Here is a 22,898-nt window from a genome sequence, read left to right on the forward strand (position 1 = left end):
CCACAGACATTTTGTAGTCGGACCTTTTCCTCAGTGGGACATTTGTCAGACATCAGACGGCCGCAGTGCATCGGCCTCAGATATTCACAATAGCGGCACAAAGAAATAAACAATGAATACAAAGTGTCTTTATCCCTTAGTGGACGCTTCCTGCTCTCAGGGTCCATCGAGCAGCGTGGATAATGGAACAAACAAGGCGTTTTCATGCCTCTATGCCAGCAGCAGACATGGCCAGAGGCTTTATGTGTCTGGGTTGTCAGTCCGTCCATCTGTCCCAATTCTCAGCAACACCTCGAGGGGATGTCTTTGAATTTGGCACAAACATTCACTTTGGACTCAAGGATGAACAGACTGGATTTTGGTGGTCAAAGGTCAAAGTTATTATGATCTCACAAAATTGATTGTTGGACATATTGCTCGAAGACCCACAAACTAATTGTGACAGAACTGCGCACAGACATCTTAAACACTCAGGTCCACCTACTCTTAAATTACTATCTGCCATTTGAACTATTTAATCTATTATTTAATTTATTAAGCTGGACCTGTTAGTGCATCTCAACTGAGCAGCTTTTATTGTGTTATTGTTTTTGTGGATCTTTGTCAACACATGTCTGTATCTTGTTTCGTCTTCTTTTACTTGCCCTAAACCAAATTGCCCCCAAGGATTAATACAGTTGTATTGTATTGTTTTGTAAATATCTAATAGGACTAAATGATGAAGTGGTTAAATTTCATATCCAGAAGGTCAACTTCACTGTGACATCATAATGTTCTGCAGAAACCCTTTTCTGGTCATTATCCAAACCATAACTCAGGAAGAGTAGAGGAGATTGTGACCACATGTAACATTTGGTTAGATATTAAATTGCAAACACTAATCCTTGGTGCCCACCTTGAAACTGTCATGATCGTATAAATCAGGTCGACGCTGGACAGGAAACATTGATATGTTTTAGCATTTGTAGCTTTTTTTCATTTAGCTTTTTTAGTTTGTCTCAATGAATTACACAGTAGGAACACAGCAATAGGGCGGCACGGCGGTGCACTGTTCGTATCCCGGTTCGGTCGGGGTCTGTCTGTGTGGAGTTTGCATGTTCTCCCTGTGTTTGTGTGGGTTTTCTTTGGGTATTTTGAATTCCTCACACAGTTCAAAGATATGCAGATTGGGGTTAGGTTAATCGGAGACTCTAAATCGTCTATGCATTTACACAAAGAAAATCAGTTGATGTGAGGGACTGAAAAATAGTGTCAACCTGAACATGCACATGCAGTCACTCACTTGCCCTCCGCAGCCATAGGCTATCATGCCAAACAATCACTCAAGTGCACATGAAACACTTCAGGTGTTTCATGCCATTTCACAGTGCACCTGGTGGGTGGACTTGAATTTCACACAGCGGATCAGATTGCTTGTAAGAGAAAGCATGTGCTTACATTTTTATCTTGTCTTTCAGTGGAGAGAGCGGAGCGGGGAAGACTGTGGCAGCCAAATATATCATGGGCTACATCTCCAGAGTGTCAGGGGGTGGACCCAGAGTACAGGTGAGACTGGCTGCTTCTCTTTCTCCGTCAGGACAGAATGTAAAAGATGCATGAAACATGTGAGATGTTGAGCAACAAAGATCTAGATGGAGATGAGATTCAACGTCAAGCAGGAAAGTCATTTGCAAAATGTATTGACTGAGGAAAAAAGGTGGTCAGGGACTTTCTTTAAGTATCCCTTCTTAAATATTGTATTACAATATTTTAACTTAAATTAAACATTTGATTATCTCTTACATTTTGACTTCTCAAATTAGTGTTTGATTATATTTTGTCAGTCCTACTTGTAGAACATATAAATAAATATATAAATATAAATAAATAAATTGAGCATAACACTCTCATAACCTGTTGCTACTTCATTCCTGCACTTCTCCCTCCCTCTCGGATCCGGCCCTCATCTTATCATCCTCATCCCTATTCCCCATTATCAGGCCATCAGCGGCTTCTTGCTCACCCAGCCCCCTCCTCAGCCATCTGGCAGCCCCCCAACTAGCAGATGTCCAGTTCCGTAAGCTAGATAAAGATCTAAAGTTTGATGAGGAAATGCCTTCACCATGATGGCTGTGCAGTTTTTTTTATTTAATCCAGTCGGAGCTGCTGCTGGCATGGCCACATCAGAAATCATCTTTTGGCTTTGAACAGTAGAGTTGGTAGACTTTTTAGATTAAAATGAGTTATACTTCTATGGTATAATTCATGTTTTGTGTTGCAATTAACAATATAAAGGCACTTTACTGAAGGAAGTAAAAACATAAGTTATTATTGTTTGTTTGAACAAATGTGACTCACATTTGGTCTCCTCCACCTCATCCAGCTGTGTTGAGCTCAGTAATGCGTAGGACAGTACATTCTTATGCAATGTGGTCACATAGTTTTGAACAAATAACAACTCCCTGTCTGTTCCATATCTATTCATCTGTCTAAACATTGCCCTTATGAAACAGCATTTAAATTCCTTAGATCTGGATTTTTATTTGGATCTTCACCAAAATTGCCACACACATTGATATCGGTCCCCTGTAGAAATCAACAGAAATGTTGTTCAAGAAAAGGGGGAACAAATCCTGCATCAGTTTCCTGGTCCGGATCAAAACCAAAATTGAATGGGTTCTTCCTTGATCCATACCACATCCTTCCACCAAGTTTCGTGGTAATCTGTTTTTGCACAATCCTGTTTACAAACCGACTAAAAACAAACAGACAGAGGTGAAAACATAACCTCCTTGGTGGATGTAAATCTAAGGTTTTAGTTTTGGTTACTGAACTCAGCACGGATTGTCTTGGAGGAGTCAAATGTGATAAAATAAAAGACAAAATACTGCTTGTTTAGTTCCTGTCTTTTATAAAGAACAAAGTTTGATTTAACAAAGAAAACAAGAAATAATATTTCCACTCAACTTCTGTGGACAGAAATGGAAGTGGGAGTAGCTGTGTCTGCTCTACCGATTTAAAACTCATGTGTTTCTGACATGCAGATGGCTCACAGGAAAGATAATGTCTTCCAGACCTGTGTGTGTGTGTGTGTGTGTGTGTGTGTGTGTGTGTGTGTGTGTGTGTGTGTGTGTGTGTGTGTGTGTGTGTGTGTGTGTGTGTGTGTGTGTGTGTGTGTGTGTGTGTGTGTGTGTGTGTGTGTGTGTGTGTGTGTGTGTGTGTGTACATGCTTGTATTTGAGTGGAAAGTTCCAGGCTTGTACACAGCAGCCTGTTAGTGAGGGTGTGAAGTGTGTGGTGTCTGTACCTGCTGCACAGACCGTCTGTGACGTAGCTAACAGCTCATTGCGTCTGTCTCCTCGCAGCACGTCAAAGACATCATCCTGCAGTCCAACCCGCTGCTTGAGGCCTTTGGCAACGCCAAGACAGTGAGGAACAACAACTCCAGCAGATTTGTAAGGATTTCGTTTCACTTTTTTGTGAATCAGCGCCTCACATTCTGGCTCAATAAATAACTGGTTCTCGTTAACCAAAGAACTCGTATTCTTCCAAGGACACATTTCTTCAGCCACATTTCGTGTGTGTTTGCCAAATCTGGTTTGCAGCCTAAGTGAAGATGATGCTGGGAAAAAAAATGAAATAACACACCGTCAATGCAAATCCTATGTTTCACAGAGAGAAATAAATGCAATCGGTGCTGGAATAACTTGAGGAGTCAACTTTTTTGTGGTATATACCTTTGCATTCGAGCTGAGTCTTTGGAAAACAAAGATTTACAGTGACCGTTTTTTCGCCTGACTCCTGTTTTACTGGATGAGGCAGCAAACATCGTGTGTGTCCTGGTTAACCAGAGCTGTGCTGTGAGAGGGCTGTGCACAGAAAGACATACATGCACAACCACTGAGGCACATCCTCCACTGCTTATTAAGGAAGATGGTCAGCAATGACTTTAAAAACATGTTCCCTCAGAGTTGATTGGTTAAGTGTTTGCATACAAAGCAGTATTGTCTCAGGGTTTGCGATATTTTAGGAGTTGAAGTTTTGGGGGAAAAAAACGTTGGTTTCTTTTAAGAAACTGTCTTTGGATTAAAAGTGTCTCCACTTCAGATTTGCTCCCACCGTGACTGGAACAGATATTACATTACATTCAAGAGAAGAGGGCATTGCAAAAAAACAGGATCAGATTTTTTTTTAATGTACACACACATGCACACACCAGCAGCAACATTAGAACAACCAGATGCCAGTTTTTACAGATCTTACAGCTTAAACTTTATTGCAGCTCCCTCTGATACTAAAAACAAACCTGCTTTGATCCATCAGGGGAAATACTTTGAGATCCAGTTCAGCTCCGGTGGCGAACCAGACGGAGGGAAAATCTCCAACTTCCTTCTGGAGAAATCACGTGTCGTCATGAGGAATCCTGGGGAACGGAGTTTCCACATATTCTATCAGGTGATTTTTCAAGCTGGAGAGTTAATGGGACACATTTGTGGAGAAGGTGTGTGTGTGCGTGTGTGGATCTCAGGACATATCGGACTCAGTGTTCCCTTTGGCTTCAGGAGGAGGGTGAATCTGTTTTCATTGTGCATGACCTGATTTTCCTATTCCACATAGAGCTGTTCAGATTTCTCCAGAAACAGATTGAGTAGATGTGCACACTAACACTACTACAGTATTTGTGAGATGTCACGTGTATAACTGCATAAATATACACTGTTGATTTCTGCCGTACAGTTGATAGAAGGAGCCAGTGTCGAGCAGAAGAACAGCCTGGGAATCACGAGCCTGGATTACTACACTTACCTCAATCAGTCTGGTTCCTACAAAGTGGACGACATCAACGACAAGAGCGACTTCCAGGAGACAATGGTTTGTTTTCTTTTCCAGACGATCCCCTGTTTTTTGTTGACCGGTCAAACCACGAGAGGAGTAATTAGAGGACAAGTACAGCAGGAGTTTGTACAGTATAAACCAAGCCCTGATTGTTTTTCTTTGCTTTCTCAGCACGCCATGGAAGTGATCGGCATCTCGGCAGGGGACCGCTCCATGGTGCTGCAGATTGTGGCCGGAGTCCTGCACCTGGGAAATATCACTTTCAGGGAATCGGGCAACTACGCTGCTGTGGAGAGTGAAGAGTGTAAGTGGGATCACATCAGCAGTTGTTTTGTGCTCAGTGTGGTTCAAACCAAAAACAAATAACCAAAGCTCACATTAAAACAAACTATTTTCAACGTGTTGTTGAGATTTTGCTGGAATGGACAAATAAAGAAAATGAAAGCATGAAAACAAATATGTACAGAGAGAAAGTATCTAATTATAACTGAAAAGACTAAAAGTTTAAGATAATTGTTTATTAGTCCCACCATGGGGAAACTTACAGTCATGCTAGTGGCTAGAATGGTGAACTTTGACTCTGAGGCACAGCTTTGTGAGCTAACATTAGCTGTTGGCACCAATCCTGCTAGTAGCTTTCTCTGTAGCTTATTCTAGAAATCTAAGCGTTGAGTGAAAACTTTGACATGATGGTGGCGTCAGAGAAAAAGTCAGCACGATTGATCGTTTGGGGACCATGAATACTGAGATATTTCAGTGTGGACCATATTGTGTATGACCAGCATTGCCATGTGGGTCTTGTTGTCGGCGTGGCAGCACAGATACACTTGTATTGTTATGACTGAGGTGTTGTTCAGGCTGAGCGGTAACTCTCTTCTTCTGATTTCATTTGTCCTTCTCTGAATGTCTCTCCTCTTTCCAGTGCCCTGAGCTGCTCCTTCTCTAGTTTCCTTTTCTCTCACCACACTCACTCCTTAAAGTCTCCTTGAAGTTTTATTGTGTTAATGCAGGGATGCAGCCAACTGTCTGGAGTAATCCGAAACCATGCTAGATTACCATAAAATAAAATGCTATTGCTGAAGCTCTGGTCATATTTCGTCACAGACTAAAATGACTCGGAAAAATACTTCTCCCTCTGTTCCCTTCCCTCTTGCCACATTTTATTCTTCTGTCCTTTTTCCCCTCTCTCCTTCCTCCTCACTCTGTTTTGGTATGATGCAGTTGAGCGGTTGCCAGTGTACAAAGCCTCGGTCTGTTCTGTGCAGACAAAAGAGTGGCACGTCAAAATCTCTGCTTTTCCTGTTCCCTCCAGTCTCACTTCCTGTGTGCTTGAACTGCACACTCCTACTCTGCTCTCCATATAAAACTACATCAGCCGAGTTCACATTCAACATCACATCACACTCAGCAGTGCAACATCATCTGATGTTGACTGTACTTCCTATAAATGACTAATTTAGCTGGTTGGACATTAAGGAACTTGAGAGTGGTACAAATGACTATTTTATTTCAATTTCGTTTTTTTTATAAATTCTCATCTTATATAAATGTATCTTCTAAAACAAAAAATGATTATATACACTATTGAATTTCATATTTAGTGCATATACACAAATCTGTTGCCCACAAAGGTGAACGTGTGAGAATCTTATAAAAATGGATAATGTTGATAAAAGATGAGGTTTTTTTTGAGCTTCATGGTTTTTTTTCAAGTCTTTCTTGAGATTTTCTGAACTTAGATATTCAAATATCCAAGATGCTATAATTCCGACATTGAAAGTTAAGCAGAGTCAGTACTGTAAATGAACGTGAAAGGATCACTGTGTGTGTTACAGCTTATTGAAAAGAATGAGGCCACGAGCTTGACAAACTTCTGTACTGATAACCCTTCCTCCAGTTGCTTTTATTAGTCACTGCTGTTTTAACACATTTCCTGCAGGGGAACTTGTGCATTGTTCCTGATATAAACAATGTGTAACAGCTTGCAGTTTGTACACTGTAGTATGTAATCCATAGTTGTCCTGCTGAACACATACGATGGCTTTTCCTGGTGATTTAAGCCGGCGTATGGTCAGTCACACCCTAATGTCCCAGAAGGGGAGCTACTGCAGAGGCCTGATGCATTCCCAGACACAGTGAGTCTGCAGGTCTGAGAGCTATTTCCTTTTAGGGGAAGTGAGTCACTGTAATAAGGCAGGGAGGGGCTCTCTGGGGACGATATCAACGCCAGGTTGGGGCAAATGATCTGTGGTGTGCTCAACTTTTTTTTTTTTTTTTATTCCAATGCTTAGCCCAGTACTGTTCTTCTATTTAGCTGTAATTCAGAGCTCATCTGTGTTGAATTTTCTCTGGAGGAAGTTTCGTTTTGGCGGTTTAGCTCCAATTGCATGCGTTGTGATTGTCAGTAGAACCTTCTCTGACTCGTGAGACCGTAACACTGATTAGTGAGAGTCAATGTAGAGCTGAAGGAACGTTGGAACCCTTATTTGCAAAGGTTACATAAGGCTGTTTGTGAAACGTATAACATCCTGCATATTGATTTTCATACAGATTTTTCCTCCTGGCTATTTCCGAGCAGAACCCAGGGCAAACTGCCTTAACTCTCAGTTTATCATAACAGTACAGCAACTACACAATATACCGTGTAGTTGCATGAACAAAATGGTTATATTCAATATGTATTTATCCTCCAATTATTTTGTAATATAGATTTCAAAACCCAACTATACCAGGACAAGACAAAGAAAAGCAGCAAATCATCACATTTAAAAGGCTGAAACTAGGCAATGTTTGACCCATTTGCTCCAAAAAACAAGTTTAAGGATTGTCCGAATATGAAAATAATAATACCAACTGACTCTTTGTTAGAAATGATTGTGGGTGGTATTATTATTATTTATATATATATATACCATTAGCTATATTTTTACGTATATAAAATACAAAAAAATAGTAACTGTCTGCTGTTACATGATTTATTCCAGTTGAGTGTACAGATTCCAGCGCTGTCTGGAAAAAGATGACTGGAACAGTTTCAGTTGGGAAAATAAACATTTATAAAGTTACCTTGCCTTTATTTATTTCCCCTTGTCTCCCCTTCTTCTTTCTCTTCCCTCTTTTAACAGTTCTAGCCTTTCCTGCGTTTCTGCTCGGCATTGACCAGAACCGCCTGAAGGAGAAACTGACGAGCCGGAAGATGGACAGCAAGTGGGGGAATGCGGTGGAGTCCATAGACGTGACACTGAATGTGGAGCAGGCGTGTTACACTCGTGACGCCCTCTCAAAAGCCCTGCATTCACGGGTGTTTGACTACTTGGTCGAGGTATGATCTTACTGCTGTACGGCTCAGTGCGTCTCAAATAAATATCCACATATTTCCACGGATAATAAAGCTGCAATAAATCTACAGTAACACACTCTTTGATTTCAGTCCATCAACAAAGCCGTGGTGAAGGATCATCAGGAGTTCAATATTGGGGTGTTGGACATTTATGGATTTGAAATTTTCCAAGTAAGTGTTTTTTCTTGTCTGTTTCACGAGCTGACACATGGCAACGGGACGTTTACCCTGCAGCAACACATAAGTTAGATTAACGGGCATTAACTTAAACAGATTAAACATCAAGGATAAAACTAATTTATTAAGTATGTGGATTAAGTCCCATCTCCTGATTGAGGCAGCAGACTTCAACATGTTCTTCTAAGCTGATTGTATCATTTGCTTAATAAGACGTCCTTGATGTGTCAGGAGTGGACGACCCAAATGGAGATGTATTTGTTTTATTTTGGTTTGTAAGGATATCAAGGTTGTTGGTGCTGAGCACGATGACATCTACTCTGTCAGTTTAGTTTCTTTGTATGCACAATGTCAGATAAGGCCAGCTGCATCTTGGTAGCCAAAGATTATTAACACAGGAAGATGCAGGCCGCAGTAGCATAAGGGCTGCTGTATGGGCTGTGAATTGCACAATATGGCCCTTCCTTTAATGCCAGCCAATCTGTGTGGAGCTCCCGCTCCAAACAATGGCCCCTGAGCTCAGAGGAAATCCGTCCTCCGCTCAAGATAAATCTCACTTAGGCTTTGTGGGTTTTATTAACTACATCGTCTATTCATTAGAAAAATGGATTCGAGCAGTTCTGCATCAACTTCGTGAATGAGAAGCTGCAGCAGATTTTCATCGAGCTGACTCTGAAGGCGGAGCAGGTAACGCCCCCCCCCACACTCTTCTTCTTTTCTTTTTTCTTTTTTTTAATTTATAAGTTCTTCACATGTTTTATGTACTGACCCCGGACTCTCTTTTGCAGGAGGAATATGTGCAGGAGGGCATCAAGTGGACTCCCATCGAGTACTTCAACAACAAGATTGTCTGCGATCTTATCGAGAGCAAAGTAAATAAACAATACATAAACAATACAGAGAACAAACTATGAGTTCACTGAGTTCACAACTCCCACAGAGGGTGCATCATTTTTACAAAACACAACATCACATAGTATAAATAGCCCTTGCATCAATTTACTTTAAAAGAAATTGGGACATGTAGAGTAGTTTTTATATTGAACATTTGTTAGTGTTAGAGTTCCACAAGTTCCTGCCAAGTTCCTGCTCTGTTGCCAGGACTTGCCGCTTAATATCCTCAAATGTGCCGACGTACCTCTTAATTTGATTTATCTGCCCCACTGAGGGGTCTAATCCATGAAATCCACAACAAGGGCTTTACAACAAGCCTCCCTCTGAGAGGAGCGGGGGGGATCTGTATCGGTGCCTGACACTTCAGCTCTGTACACCAGACCCACTTTAGTTAATCCAGAGACAGAGACGCGTGTTCTCTGAGTCCGACACACTGTTAACACTGTGCACGCACGGAGCAACACTGATCAGCTTTAATGGAGCCAAACAGGGCAAAGTGTGAGAGTAATGTTGGACAGAGGCCGAGCTTAACCTGCGACACAGTCTGATGTATTTTACAACTCTTTTAGATGCTTCTTTAGTGTCATAAAGATTTTGTACAAAAGTTTTTACATGACTGTTAAATCTACAAGCCGTGAATTGATTAATTCAACCTATATTTCAACTCGTAAATACATAATAACACAATCATTTACTTTCCTAGAGGCTATAAGGTGACTTAAAATTGTCTTTTTTTTATCCCACCAACACTTCAAATATCTATTTGATATTGATTTCACATAAAATACTAAAGAAACAAAAAATAACAGAAGTTGAAACCACTACATTTTTATTATTTTTTCTTTAAGGATTTAAACAATAACCTCAAACAATACGTGGTTTAGAGGATGGATAGATGGATGAATTTAAACAATAGTTTTCTCAACGAAGTTTTTGCTATTTCAATTTCTGTCAACCTTATAATTATTTTAGCGATAGCACATTTTAAACCTTGTATTGTTATTTTCATTTGGGTCTTTTTATGATTTTGTCCCCCATTAATTATAAATAAAGTAGCGAAAGGTAAAATATTATCTGCAGTATCAACAGTGTGTGAGCGACTAACTTCATCATAAGTGACACAAGTGTTGTTAGTTAAATGTCATATGTTTCCTTTGTGTTTTCCCAGAATCCTCCAGGCATCATGAGCGTCCTGGATGATGTGTGTGCCACCATGCACGCGGTGGGCGAGGGAGCCGACCAGACCATGCTGCAGAAGCTCCGAGTCCAGATCAACACCCACGAACACTTCAACAGCTGGAACCAGGGCTTCATCGTCCACCATTACGCCGGAAAGGTCAGTGTCAGTTTGAGTGCACTTCGCCCAGAGTGTGTTCTCGGTTTGAGCTCTTTATGAACACACACACACACACACACACACACACACACAGAAAAAAAACCTCTTGTTACTACTTGTTGCTGCTTGCATGCTTTGGTTGCCAAAACAGAAAGATTTAATATTCAATATAAAGTTTACAGCAGCTCTATGCACTTGTCTTTGCTGTGGTAACGACTGTAAATCAATATGTAATGCCGACTGCCTGCAGTTGGGAGCTGTAGCTTCTACAAATAGAAGCTTATTAACATGTCATTTTTGATGGTGTTGGTATGGAAGCTGTTCCCGTCACTCCCCACTTCTACGATCTGTCATAAATACCAGTTTTGCAGCTGCTGCTTTATTTCTGGAGTTTCTGTCGTCATCTTCGTATTTTTAAACTTTTCAGTTCTCCACTCATTCTTCTTCTTCGTCATCTCCCAGCTCTGTTTTTTGACTATTTAAGGTCTGTTTGTAACAGTGTCTAACGACGTCATGCATGTTGATCAGCTTTATTTCGCCCATTCATTACAGTCCAGTAGCTGCCTTTGTTTTGCCATCCTTCTTATTTCTGGTGGTCTGGGCCGAGGTCGTCCCGTGTCATTCTCCAGATGTGCGGCGGCCTCAGCCTGGCACACATGCCGCAGGCTTAATGAGCCATGCCATAAAGACTTGAGGGGCTCCCATGACCGGGCTCAAAACATTCCTCCAGCCTCAGCCGACACTATAAGAGAAATAAAATGGTTCATTTTCTTCACTTTTAAACCACTGCTGGGTTTATAAGGGAGCTAATCCTGGGAGGTGTAAAGCCTGGATACGCAACCCGTCATTTTCTTTCCCCATAAAATTCAAGCCACTGATTTAGGTCAAAATATCAGTTACCATTTTTATCTTCGCACATTTACAGGTGTCGTTTTTTCCTTTTTGCAAGAGGTTTCAAATGGTTCCACCTCGTCCTCTTTGGTTATCATGGAATCTTTCTCTGTGTCTCTCGTCCAGGTGTCCTACGACGCGGAGGGTTTCTGCGAGAGGAACCGAGACGTCCTTTTTTCCGACCTCATTGAGTTGATGCAGAGCAGTGAAATGTAAGTAACTCCCATTTGCACATTGCACCAACAGGTGGTGAGGATTTCTATGGCGCTCAACTTGAAAGAACTCTTGTATTGTGATGCATATGGTTATAATTGAACACATGTGAATGAGCGCATCAGATGCTCCAGTGCATCTGGGAACTGGTGGGAGTAACAGAAGTGTGCAGGGCTGGGTTGTGCCGTGCCCTCTGCCCCAAATCACGTCCGGCTGCTCTCCCGGTTTGCCTGCTTTATGGGGGTTTTCTCAGTCCGGCCTTGAAAGTGGGGTCTCCCTCTGGGGAAACACAGTGGTGTCTGGTCCCTCTGTGTCTTGGTTTCTTGGCCTTTCTTTGTGTCAAAGGGGCCATCTGTGCAAACAGCCGGCATTATCTGTGTAAACCCTGCAGACCTCAGCCGACGCTCGTCCCCTTTGTGGGCAAGTGTTGTGAGGCGTCACAGGCCATTGTGCCAAATTCACAGTCACGCACGCGTTGTAAAATACATACTTGAACTTCACTCTGCAAACATGTGCACATATAGATAGTTTGGCACCATCGGAGATAAAGGAAGCACGAGGAGGAAGGAAGCAGCCTCATTCCTTGGAGCAGCAGGTCTGAATAGAGAAGAAAGGAATGGGCAGTATTGTCAGCTGGATAATATTAGAAGACTTCTGGTCTATTTGTACACACGACATGCTGATCCTTTCTTCTGTGTCCATGGCCCAGAGCCTGAAATATCAAATCAAACAAATACCAATGTGGGAGCAAACTGGAAAGGGGCTGGAATTAGAAGGGAGAAAAAAAACTACATGAAAATGCACTTTGAAATAATAAAACAATAAACATCAAATGCAGCGACATATGCAAGTTGAAATGTGTGGAATGCTCAGCTGCACTACGTGTTCGACCAGGCCTGACGGTCACCACATTTCTGCCTGAATGACAGATGTGGTGAAAATAATACTGAAGAAAGTGTTAAATATAACTACTGTCCTTAATTAAATTTGACCTCAATCAGATTATATATATTAGAGTATTTTAAATGTGTAACCTTCAAATAAGTTTTTGAATAAGTCGGACATTTATAACCTAAGTCTGCTGAGAAAAACTAAGACATTATTGTTCATTTTATTTTACAGCTGTGAGTAAAACCCTGGTGTTATTATAATATTCCTGTGTGTATTCATTTTCCTTAATACAGGAACATGTTGACACACAAGAATATGAGACATGAGTAACAAAAGAGTTAAATTGTGTTTTATATGAGATCAATATTTGTATTTGGTGTCTTATTGTGGCTCAGTCCAGTTCGGCAGGTGGCTACAAATGTTCCTTTGTCACCATATATACACACATTTCTCTCTTTTACCACCATATATCAAATTCTATTTAAAAAGAGAAACCTTCAGTTTTACTGTTTGTATACATCTGGGCTTTGGTTGAGACAAACGTGACGGATTTTCTTCAGCTGCTGAAAGATTCTTATTCATCATTTCACAATCAGAAGAAATGTATTCTTTTTATTTAACCAACCTTGTTGTCAGATAATAGCAGCATCACTATTCCTTTATATAGAGCTGTGGCCTTGGGGAGATCTGGTGCACAGAGAGGTGTCACACACACAGACACACAGACACACACACACACACACACACACTTTTCCCACCAGCTCCGACCTTCCCAAGAGGTTCAGGAATTTAAACCATTGACCTCCGTTAAATGTCCTTGGTTCTTTAATCATTAACTTTGTCTTTGTTTTTAGCTTCCATGGTAACTCATTATATATGTTTTTAGGTCTAAGATACTTTGTTTTGGTTGGAACGAGGATGATACCAGTGTCTCTGTGTCCTCACTCCGTGTCCTCCCCCTCTCCCCCTGACAGCGCCTTCATCAGAGCACTGTTTCTAGAAAACCTCAACGCTGAGAAGAAGGGTAGACCCTCAACTGCAGGCAGCAAAATAAAGGTGTGTGTTCAGTAAAGTTTGCTTGTGTGTATGTACACCTGTCCCTCCGCCTTATCAGGGTGGCTGTGGGAGAGGCCTTCATCAAGAATATGTGCGTTTGTTGTTCAGTGGCATGTCCTTCAGCCAGTCATTCATTCTCAGTGTTTTGGGTTTTCATGACTTTGACATCGTGATCCTCAGTCTCATCATCGTCTTCTTTCCTCTTTTCTTGATATTTGCTCAAACTACTCTCCTCAGAAACAAGCCAACGATTTGGTGAGCACACTGATGAAATGTACCCCGCACTACATCCGTTGCATCAAGCCCAATGAAACCAAGAAGCCCAAAGACTGGGAGGAGAGCCGGTAAGTTTCACTGTGGCCCCTCACAGTCACACACACACAGACATTAGAGACAGCAACCATCCACGGGCTGTATGTATCATTATATGTAAGAGTGCTCTGAAGCAGCAAAGTGAGAGTAGGATAGAGACTGAGAAGAATAAAACACACTTATCAATTTCACAACAACAGGGGCATTCAGGAGAGGGGTGGCACCAGAGTAGAGCAGGTACAAGGTCGGATATGACGTTTAAATTCCCCTGCGGCGATCTCATGTTTGTTTTTTTTAAACACATCAACACCAGAATTGGCTCTTACAGCCTAAAGCTCTTCTCCAACTCAAATATTTGTCAGAATCTTCTTCGTGTATGACTCCTCCTTTTCATCCAGAGATATTCGTATTCTTTTCGTTTTGTTTTTTTTTACTTTTCCATCCGTCGCGTATTAGAAACTCCATCAACACGTAAACACCATATTCATTCAACTAGGTTATCCATCATCATATCCAGATTATATTTTGTGTTTGGTACAATCACTCTTTCATTTCAATTTTTTTTGACTTTTTGTAGTTTGATAAACACAGGCCTGTCTTTTTAGTTCTCACACAAACACAGGATCTTATTTTGTATTTTTTTTAATGTTTGTCTTCAGACTAAGTCATGTGAGATGTGTTGGAGACATTCCCTCGCCGCTCTTTATCCCTTTGTTTCAGCTTCCCGCTCTTTCTTCCCTGCTCGCAGGCGTCAGGCGCTACATGTTCAGATGTATTGTTCAGAGCCGATGACCTTCCTGTTGTGAGTCAGGCACAGGGTGGCTCATTAATTAGCAACGGAACCGTTGTTTTCACAGGAAGTCTGAGTGCACTAAGTAGTCCTTAAGTTCTTTGTGTGAGGAAAAAGTTTGCAACATGCAGCTGTTTTACATACAATGACCTGTGATAAGTCCTTCCGCCAGTGGAGAGGAAGCTTCTTGTGCTGAAGACATGGCAGCTAATATACTGGTGAAATGAAAAATTGTGGGTATCAATCAATGTTGACTAGAAGGGCACTTTGAGAGTGTATACTTCTGCTGATTGGCCACTTTATCAACATATACGTACAGAATATTGCTTCAGATACATAGACCATGCACACACAAAGGAACTGCTTACATTACACAACACAATATAGTGAAAGGGATATTTGTATATTTGAGGAAAGAGCATTCGCCTAAAAATACTTAATTTGATTCTCAAAATGTGGATCATTATCTGGATAATGATCTGCACCAAATTCAATGAGTTCACAAATATTAGCAGTTTAAAGATCTGTGCATTCATTCTAGTTGAAAAACGCCCTAATTCGCATTGTTATAGAAAGTGAATGTAAAATTTCATGTTTAAGGTCTTCCCTGATCCAAACCTTCCACCAAGGTTCATGGAAATCAGTCCTGTAGTTTTTGCATAATCGTTGATTAACTGAAGAAACAGAAGCTTGTTCATTTTCTGCTCATGTTGACTCTGGCTTCTTTTTGTCTCGTCTTCAGAGTGAAGCACCAGGTCGAGTATCTGGGTCTGAAGGAAAACATCAGGGTGAGGCGTGCTGGCTACGCCTACCGCAGAGTCTTCAAGAAGTTCCTCAACAGGTAACTAATTTCACACTCACAGCACGGCCACATGTGTTTCTGACGGGGATCTCGTCTAAAAGTTGGGCTTCGCTTTAATGGTATCCAATGGAGTTCCACCTGGAATGGTTCTAATAAGATTTTTACCATTCAGGTATGTGAGTGATAAATATCCAGATTTTAGGTTTTTGGAATTCGATTCAGGACAGAAAACATTGAGTTGGTCCCACATCAACATTAAACTTCATCCAGCTTTGAACCAGTGTCCTATTGTGCGGATAAACAAACACCCTGTCATCCTAACACATACAAGCAGCCCATCTAATGCCAAATTCTTCACAACCTCCTGGTGCTCAGGTACGCCATCCTGACCAAAGAGTCCTGGCCAACGTGGCGAGGAGACGAGAAACAAGGCGTCATTCATCTCTTACGCTCTGTCAACATGGACCAGGATCAGTTCCAGCTCGGTCGCACCAAGATCTTCGTTAAAGCCCCAGAGTCGGTACGTTTTTCGTCTACCGTGTGTCCATCATGTCTTCTGCTCTACTGCACTTTGTAAACCCACAGAGTTATTAGAAAGCTTTCCAGGAAAATGCGCTACGGGGCAAAAAAAACTTGCAGACCAAGTTTTTCACATGTTGTTCTTGTATTGAGGGAAAACTCGGATCACATGTCAGAAAGTCCGCTGGTACGTAAAGGCCTGTTTGTAAGAAGGGAGAAAACTGAACGTGCTCATTTTACACTAAATACCATAAATGGGCACTAATGTCCCAAATCATGCGGAAATCCTTGTAGCAGGGGCGGAGATTGAACCCGACCCTCGCACCACGTCAGCACTGAGTCAACACCGCTCTGCAACTAAAACATAAGCACAGACTGTGGTTGCAGAGTTTGGGGGGGGGGGACATCATAAAGGCTCGTCTTTTTCCACCATAACTGCCCTTTTTTCATGAGTCCTATGAAAGCAGCACTTGTGTGACGCCTGTGCGCTCACTTGTTGACATTTGTACACTTTGTGCACAAATGAGCATGCACGTGTACACACACACACACACACACACACACACACACACACACACACACACACACACACACACACACACACACACACAGATGTATGTTTAGAAGCTTATACACAGGCATCTTAGTCTTAATTCAAGCCTTACAGCTGACCCTGAATGCCTTTACTTATTCATCGCAGCCAGGCACTGCCAAGAGGGTCCCATCCCCCCACGCTGCCAGACTGAGAGTCCAAGTCATGGAGGTGTGCTTATGAAAGGCAAATATCACACAGGGCGGGCCGCTGAAATGAGCTGCCAGGCTTCTCAAAACAGCTCTGTCTGATAAGACACTGACACCAGTTAATTAGTCGTAGGACTGAAGCTTTTTCTTTTTCGGGTTGGATAGAATTAGTTTGTTTGACATGAAGCCAGATGTTGGAGAAGAGCTGCTCCCTCCAAGTGTTGATGGATGAGCTGGTGGGTCACTGTCAGTCAGAGGTCTCACTAAGGCTGCACTGGGAGCTGCATTTGGCTTTAAATCCCTTCATTCTTTAATTTATAAACAGCATACAAACATGTATTTAATGGTTTATAAAGCAGGGTTATGTAGCTGCTGTAGGGACATTTTAAATGTTTTTAATTTACACTATTTGTCAGCATTTATAGTTTTTCATATGACGACTTTTACATTTTCGTTCATTACCTGTTTATACAGCAGATATAGTTAATTAGACATATAACATAATTATTTAACTGTATGTTAATCATTAATTAACAGAACTATATTATAATGTCTTTTAAACCATTTATTAAATGTGAGGGGTTACTGACTAACTCAGCAAGTAACTACCTAACTATTATTCACTCAAACAAAGAGAATTTCTTTTTATAATAAAAATAATCGATAGTTGCAGTCTCAATAATGATTATTACTGGTTTGGTACAAAGATGTCGGATGTTTTTTGGTAAAACTATATAATATAAACCCAAACCCCACCTGCTGTTTGTTCTTGGATTTGTCACAGTTCTGGTGAAAAACTCTTGGTTGTGTAGTTCCCTTGTCTCAATCAGTGACTCAGTACATTTTTCTCCTCACAGCTATTGTGGTTAAAGTTTGTTCCGTGACGTTGTGTTTTGGTTTTTGCTCGTGGTCGGTTCCGGCCCCATCGCCCTGTGGCCTGTGGCCGGCCCAGTCGATGCCAGTCCCGTCTCAGCAGCGAGGCAGTGGGCAGGATGTTTAGTCTGGGTGGGAGAGGACAGAGAGTGTGATTGCATATCTACAGGCCTGTCAGGAAATGACATAGGCTGGTGAGAAGACTGGTGGTCGTCAGCTCCTTGTACAGGAAATTATGAAATGACTTTATGGCCAAAGAATAAAACTATATATTTTTTATATTATGGTAACCATTATATTTATATACAATATCAAAAATCATGCCACCTTAATCTTTTAATCTGGCCAATAAAATACTAACATAATCCTATTATAATTCAAGTATCTAAAGTTTAGTTGACTAGGGTGAGGAAAAGTAAAACACAGAAACATCAGGAGAGTCACAAGTGATGGATCCCTCTCACTCTAACTGGACAGAAGTGCAATAGAAGTCACGTTTAACAGAGCACGTCAACAAAATAACAATATTTAAAATATAAAAGATATTTTCTAACATAGAGGTTTATGTTCAAGCTTTTATGCAAAAAGCAAATGTCAGACAGAGCAGCAATGACAGTGGTAATGATAAAGGTGTGGCCTGCAGCATATGTGGGCAGGCACACTGTATGTGTAACGATTACAGTAAAACGTCATGTCGGCACAGTCGTCAGGGGCACTTTGGGTTCAGTATCTTGCCCATGGACACTTGGGGAAGACTGGGATCGAACCACTGACCTTCTGGTTAGAGGACGACCCACTCTACCTCCTGAGCCACAGCTGCCCAAAATATGGAAGACTGTCGATACGTTAGAGAAAAAAAATCACACACACACACACACTGACAGGTTTGTACGTTGCTACTCTACAGTACTGAACGATCTGATCCCAGCACTCGGCTGTTCCTGCTGTCAGATAGTGATCAGGACAGTTCAGTAGTTGAGTTGTTAACGTTATCAGTTGACACCAGAGTTTAGTGAATTCACCTGCACACAGGTATGTTCAGTATGTACGTGTTCTCATTCCTTGTGTCAGTGTTTGGGTTCGTGTCTCTTACATTGTTTTCCTCTCTGTTTGCCCTCACAGCTCTTTCTGCTGGAAGAGACGAGGGAGCGCAAGTTTGACGGCTACGCCAGGACCATCCAAAAGGCCTGGAGGAAATATATGGCTCGCAAGAAGTACGTCCAGATGAGGGAGGAAGGTGAGTCTCGGGACATGTCACAGCTTTATCTGTTTATCCATCTCCCTCCGTCATGCTCCTCTCACTCTCTCCTCCTCCTGGGTTTATCTAGCTTCTGACCTGCTGGTGAATCGAAAGGAGAGGCGGCGACACAGCCTCAACAGAAACTTTGTAGGAGACTACCTGGGGATGGACGACAGGCCAGAGCTCCGGCAGTTTCTGGGAAAGAGAGAAAAGATCGACTTTGCAGACAAGGTCACAAAATACGACCGTCGCTTCAAGGTTGGTTTCCTCAGGCTCCGTCTGCAGCCTGTTCTCTTTCTTTCCCTTCAGCTAAAGAACATCTATGGAGTTTTTGTGTGTTTTTCTGCTCTGTAGGGAATCAAGAGAGACTTGATCCTGACGCCAAAGTCTGTGTACCTGGTTGGAAGAGAGAAGGTGAAGCAGGGACCAGAGAAAGGTCAGGTGACTGAGGTGATGAAGAGGCGGATTGAGGTGGAAAAGATCTTGGCGGTATCACTCAGGTACGAACTAGTCAGAGAATTATGGAATTATATAAATAGGATTACTCAGTGGAAATAAAAGCCAATGTCAATCATTTGTGAAAGAGATCTCCATCTTGGAGAGGCAATACCGATGTTTATCCTCGTTTCTGTCATCACCCTTTCCAATTTTCGCTTCTTTGACGACACTGGTCTACGTTCCCTTGCTTTTTCTGTTGTTTCTCTACAAGTATGATCCTCCATTTAGCGTAATTTCAGTTTTCAAACTTCTGGAAAAAATTTAAGAACAACCTCCTCACCCAGCTTCTTCTTCTTCTTTGGTTTTTCTATGGACGCGGTTCTTCTTCGTCCGTCAAATCAAGCAGCTGCATCAATGTACAGACACGAAAAAGCCATCTCTAACAGATTTGTCCGTTCTAGGCTACTGTAGAAACCATGACGGTGCAACAAATGGCGATTTCTTGTTTGAGCACTTTGTAACCTCGTTTAAATAAGAGATATAGAAATGAAGTATTATGATGATGATTATTATGGTTGGATAGGATTGAATTTGAAACCTCTGTGTGTGTTCTGTGCTTGTGTGCGCTGCTGCGAGCGGATACCAGTGGGTAATGATTTGTTTCCACAACAAGACACTGGCTGTTCAACGAGCAGCAGATTGTTTTGCAGGGACAGTGCAAAGAGCCGTGAATCTACTTCAAGGCCACAGCCTGTTTTTGTAATAACACAAGAGACATGTGGAGATTATTAAAATGACCTCTCGTATCCGTCTGTGTCCCTGTTTGTAATGTTGCTGCAGAAATGTTGCTGTGATAATGAACAATCAAAAACACTCGGGTGAAAGAATGTAGACTGGTTCACTACAAAGAAAGAAGAAAAAAGGAAGAGGAACTGAAAGAGTCGCGGGGCCTTTGTTGTTGATGGGAACTCTGTATAAGCGGTTTGAGAGGTAGGATTCACAGAGCTGCTGGTGCGGGCATGTGGCTTTTGAGTCACTGGGGTAATACGGACCAGGTGGCGCAGTGAACGAAAGCAGGAGTTGTAAAGGGCTCATCAGAGAGAGACTCCACTTCACTGGGAGGAACAAAGTATCCTTGTGTGGGTTACGGGACACGAGCTGTCTTCCCTCTTCAGAAGTGAGCGGGCCCCGTGAGGCTCCCTCTGTGTCTATGCAAATGTGAAAGACGATTCTGACGCTGAGGCCTCATCAAAAGGACAAAAGCAACAAAACCAGCTGTGAGATTTATCCTTTAACGGAGTACGTCTTCTTCACGGTTTTTCCAGCACGATGCAGGACGACTTCATGATCCTACACGAGCAGGAGTACGACAGCCTGCTGGAGTGCGTCTTCAAGACCGAGTTCATCAGCCTACTGTCCCGCAGGTTCGAGGAGAAAACTCAGAGGAAGCTACCACTCAAGTTTAGTAACACGTAAGTCAACACACGCAGCACGATCCCAGACAACCACACAAACCAACCACAACACATGATCCTATACTTCTGATTCTGGTTTTTGAATAATTGATGAATTTAAAATGAATCGATCAGATAATAGATGATAGATGGTCATTTGAACTAATATTTTGTATTAACTATGAAAAGAATGATGCCGCTAAGTAGCCTCCTTACTGTGATGCGTAAAAAAAAAAGGATCCATGAATCCGTGATGCGTTTAGTAGCTTTTAAAAGCTAAATGTGACGATCAACAGAAAATATCGGAGCCCACCGCCTTTACCCGGGAGTTAAATAAACAATAACAAACACTTTGGCTACACATACTATGAAAAAGATCTTATAGTTGTCCTCACTTAAAAGAATCAGAATCAAACCGGACCCTCGCTGTAATATGAAGCTTTTATCCATGTCGTTTTCAGACTGGAGTTGAAACTGAAGAAGGAGAACTGGGGCTTCTTGAGCGGCGGCGGCTCCCGGCAGGTCTTGTTTGTCCAGGATCAGGGAAACGTGGCCGTTCTGAAGCCTTCCAGCAAATCCCTGCAGGTCAGCATCGGCCCCGGGCTTCCCAAGAACACACGTGAGTATAAACAGCCCCGTCAATGACCTGCTCTGACAACGAGCCTTAAAAAAAAAACATCTGACTCTTGGATTTGAACCTCATCACTCGAAGTAGATGATGTCAGAGGCTCATTCAAAGACAGCACAGATGTTTTGGTGTTTAAAATATAAACATAGAAAAGTATTTAACCTGTATAAGAGGATGTATCTATCGCAGACATCTAGTCTCATGTCTACCATATGTACACATGTATTTCAAGCATAACCTAGGGAACTTTCACACCTTGTTAGATCCAAAACAAGAGGTGTGAAAGGCGCCTCAAACCACTGTCGTGATCGTTTGCAGTGTGAAAAACTTTTTGGGACCAATTGCAGGAAGTTGAGAGAGCAGTAAACAACAGAAGAAGATTAAGATGCAGAAACAGCTTCAGGATTTGCTTGTAGTCTTCACCTTAGACGATATAATGTTTGAAAGATGAGGACGTTCATTTTTACTGCTCGAAAATAATATAATACAATGATGGTGCCAACGAAATTAACGTGTTTGATTCATTTTCTCCATTCAAACTGAAAGACAACTATTTTTCTAGGCACTTTCTTTATAAAAGTTAACGATACAAAAGCTGAATCAACAACAGGCCGACGTCAGACACACAAACCAATCTATGTCAAGTAAAGCTGACACAGCCCATGTAGGTGATGACAACAGGACGTATGTGACGTCATACAAAAGTCTCCAGTCCGCTCTCTAAGCTTCAAACTAAAACTAACTGGATCAAATGTTAAAATGTATAAATGTTGGCCATTTCTACAATTCCTCTCTCTCTCTTAGCATTATGTCAGATATTTACTTTCTGAAAATCTCTTCCTCAGGCCCCACCAGGAAGAGCTTCACTCAGAGTCGCACGTCCAGAACCCACCAGAACATCCCTGCGCGGGCTGCACCAGGACCTCCAGGTACGGGGACCCTCACGGTGTTCCAGCTCCTCTTCTACACTGTCCCCAACACAGCATCACACAAACCCATACTTTGTTTCCTCTCCACAGGCTCTCACCAGAACGGTGGCTTGAAAAACACCAACCAAGTAGCCAATCAGAGAAACTCGCAGCATCACAGCCAGAGGCCTCCGCCGTCCGGCAACTCAACGCGCCCCTTCCTGCCGAGCAACATCAGCCAGCTGAAGGAGCGAGGCGGCAGCCGGCCGCCGCCCAACCTCGACTGTCTGAAAGTGCCTGATCAAGGAGCTGCAGGGTGAGAAACCCAAAACGCACACACACGCAGAAGTAGATGAAATAACACACACACACTAACATGTTAGTGCTATGAGGATGGGCCATATTAGGTTGAATTTAAATGTTTCAACCCTTCACACTGGAGCAGAAGTTTATCATATCTCTTCTGGTTGGTTTCATCGTGTGAAAACTCTTTCCAGCTCTCACTGTAAGTTGTACAGTTTGATTATAAGTCTCAGTGCAGGGGATTTGGTCTCTTTGGAGATGTTGTGTAACTTTGTGTA

The 22,898-nt window shown here is 42.1% G+C and overlaps 1 protein-coding gene across 3 annotated transcripts in view; it reads left to right on the forward strand.

Moving 5' to 3' along the window:
* The window catches only part of myo1ea (myosin IEa), a 50,752-nt gene that overhangs the window by 23,950 nt on the left and 3,904 nt on the right, over positions 1 to 22,898 (forward strand). For all 3 annotated transcript variants that reach the window (XM_034574018.1, XM_034574028.1, XM_034574008.1), the window contains exons 5-26: positions 1,458 to 1,545; positions 3,344 to 3,433; positions 4,302 to 4,433; positions 4,716 to 4,850; positions 4,986 to 5,118; positions 7,940 to 8,136; positions 8,245 to 8,325; positions 8,932 to 9,018; positions 9,120 to 9,203; positions 10,394 to 10,561; positions 11,579 to 11,664; positions 13,531 to 13,612; positions 13,850 to 13,956; positions 15,457 to 15,555; positions 15,892 to 16,036; positions 18,772 to 18,886; positions 18,978 to 19,147; positions 19,244 to 19,389; positions 20,653 to 20,799; positions 21,243 to 21,400; positions 22,255 to 22,338; positions 22,429 to 22,633. In XM_034574018.1, coding sequence (XP_034429909.1) covers positions 1,458 to 1,545; positions 3,344 to 3,433; positions 4,302 to 4,433; positions 4,716 to 4,850; positions 4,986 to 5,118; positions 7,940 to 8,136; positions 8,245 to 8,325; positions 8,932 to 9,018; positions 9,120 to 9,203; positions 10,394 to 10,561; positions 11,579 to 11,664; positions 13,531 to 13,612; positions 13,850 to 13,956; positions 15,457 to 15,555; positions 15,892 to 16,036; positions 18,772 to 18,886; positions 18,978 to 19,147; positions 19,244 to 19,389; positions 20,653 to 20,799; positions 21,243 to 21,400; positions 22,255 to 22,338; positions 22,429 to 22,633 — 2,739 coding nt within the window. The remainder of the gene's footprint in view (positions 1 to 1,457; positions 1,546 to 3,343; positions 3,434 to 4,301; positions 4,434 to 4,715; positions 4,851 to 4,985; positions 5,119 to 7,939; positions 8,137 to 8,244; positions 8,326 to 8,931; positions 9,019 to 9,119; positions 9,204 to 10,393; positions 10,562 to 11,578; positions 11,665 to 13,530; positions 13,613 to 13,849; positions 13,957 to 15,456; positions 15,556 to 15,891; positions 16,037 to 18,771; positions 18,887 to 18,977; positions 19,148 to 19,243; positions 19,390 to 20,652; positions 20,800 to 21,242; positions 21,401 to 22,254; positions 22,339 to 22,428; positions 22,634 to 22,898) is intronic.

This window comes from Hippoglossus hippoglossus, chromosome 3 (genome assembly GCF_009819705.1).
Source record: "Hippoglossus hippoglossus isolate fHipHip1 chromosome 3, fHipHip1.pri, whole genome shotgun sequence".
Taxonomy (NCBI): Eukaryota; Metazoa; Chordata; class Actinopteri; order Pleuronectiformes; family Pleuronectidae; genus Hippoglossus; species Hippoglossus hippoglossus.